Below are 2,020 nucleotides of genomic sequence, written 5' to 3'. Positions count from 1 at the left end.
AAATTATACCCACAAATGATTTTTCGAGTTGCTTTTCAAATATTGCGAATAATTAATACAGATATTATCTATCAGAAAATTTCCAAACTTAGGCCTGCAAGAAAATTTTCCACAAATAAATTGATGAAGACGCTTTTTCCCCTCGATCCAAATATTTAAGGAAAACTATTCAATACCGACAGTCTTACTATCAAAGCTAGCTTTCAAAAGCAAAAATTAAATCGTTTAGCACAGTGAAGATTTAGAAAACTTAGTATAATTTGTATATAAAATGAATTTCTTTTATAAAAGTTAATTTTCATCACTTTTCAATTGAGATTTGATAATTTTTTTTAACCAAACTGTTTGAATTTGGGATCCAGCAATTTTAAGAAGACAATTTTTTTCGTATTAATTAAAATTCAAAGATTATGTAAATTTTATTCGACACTACTGCAATATTTCCTTAGAACCAAAAATATTTACAACTTTATGTAGAATTATACCACTCTCCTCAGTATACCCATGCCGCACAAATTCTCACCCTCCAAACCGTACCACACTCCACAAATTCTCACCCTCCAAACCGTACCACACTCCACAAATTCTCACCCTCCAAACCGTACCACACTCCACAAATTCTCACCCTCCAAACCGTACCACACTCCACAAATTCTCACCCTCCAAACCGTACCACACTCCACAAATTCTCACCCTCCAAACCGTACCACACTCCACAAATTCTCACCCTCCAAACCGTACCACACTCCACAAATTCTCACCCTCCAAACCGTACCACACTCCACAAATTCTCACCCTCCAAACCGTACCACACTCCACAAATTCTCACCCTCCAAACCGTACCACACTCCACAAATTCTCACCCTCCAAACCGTACCACACTCCACAAATTCTCACCCTCCAAACCGTACCACACTCCACAAATTCTCACCCTCCAAACCGTACCACACTCCACAAATTCTCACCCTCCAAACCGTACCACACTCCACAAATTCTCACCCTCCAAACCGTACCACACTCCACAAATTCTCACCCTCCAAACCGTACCACACTCCACAAATTCTCACCCTCCAAACCGTACCACACTCCACAAATTCTCACCCTCCAAACCGTACCACACTCCACAAATTCTCACCCTCCAAACCGTACCACACTCCACAAATTCTCACCCTCCAAACCGTACCACACTCCACAAATTCTCACCCTCCAAACCGTACCACACTCCACAAATTCTCACCCTCCAAACCGTACCACACTCCACAAATTCTCACCCTCCAAACCGTACCACACTCCACAAATTCTCACCCTCCAAACCGTACCACACTCCACAAATTCTCACCCTCCAAACCGTACCACACTCCACAAATTCTCACCCTCCAAACCGTACCACACTCCACAAATTCTCACCCTCCAAACCGTACCACACTCCACAAATTCTCACCCTCCAAACCGTACCACACTCCACAAATTCTCACCCTCCAAACCGTACCACACTCCACAAATTCTCACCCTCCAAACCATACCACACTCCACAAATTCTTACACTCCAAACCATACCACACTCCACCATACTATACCATACCACACCTCAAATTCTACACTCCACACCTAACCAATCCACACCACATCATTATTATTCACAAATTTACTCCAAACCATACCACGCCACATTCCACTAAGCGCACAATACCATAGAATTCACTACGCAATTTTAACCACACTGTAGAATTCACTTCCCACAGAATTTACACCATACCACTCTCGCCATCCACACTGACCCACATCATTTACACCATACCGCTCTCGCCATCCACACTGACCCACAGCATTTACACCATACCGCTCTCGCCATCCACACTGACCCACAGCATTTACACCATACCGCTCTCGCCATCCACACTGACCCACAGCATTTACACCATACCGCTCTCGCCATCCACACTGACCCACAGCATTTACACCATACCGCTCTCGCCATCCACACTGACCCACAGCATTTACACCATACCGCTCTCGCCAT

At 43.6% G+C, this 2,020-nt stretch overlaps 1 protein-coding gene across 1 annotated transcript; it reads left to right on the top strand.

Annotated features, from left to right (window-relative positions):
• The first annotated feature begins 504 nt into the window (after positions 1-504).
• LOC129959817 (DNA-directed RNA polymerase II subunit RPB1-like) lies at positions 505-1,695 on the top strand. Its single transcript, XM_056072710.1, has one exon. It carries the CDS (start codon positions 505-507, stop codon positions 1,693-1,695), a length of 1,191 nt encoding a protein of 396 aa, XP_055928685.1.
• Positions 1,696-2,020: the final 325 nt, after the last annotated feature.

Source organism: Argiope bruennichi, chromosome X2 (assembly GCF_947563725.1).
Source record: "Argiope bruennichi chromosome X2, qqArgBrue1.1, whole genome shotgun sequence".
Taxonomy (NCBI): domain Eukaryota; kingdom Metazoa; phylum Arthropoda; class Arachnida; order Araneae; family Araneidae; genus Argiope; species Argiope bruennichi.
Note: the sequence above shows the minus strand (reverse complement) of the source record. Positions and strands in the feature narration are given on the sequence as shown.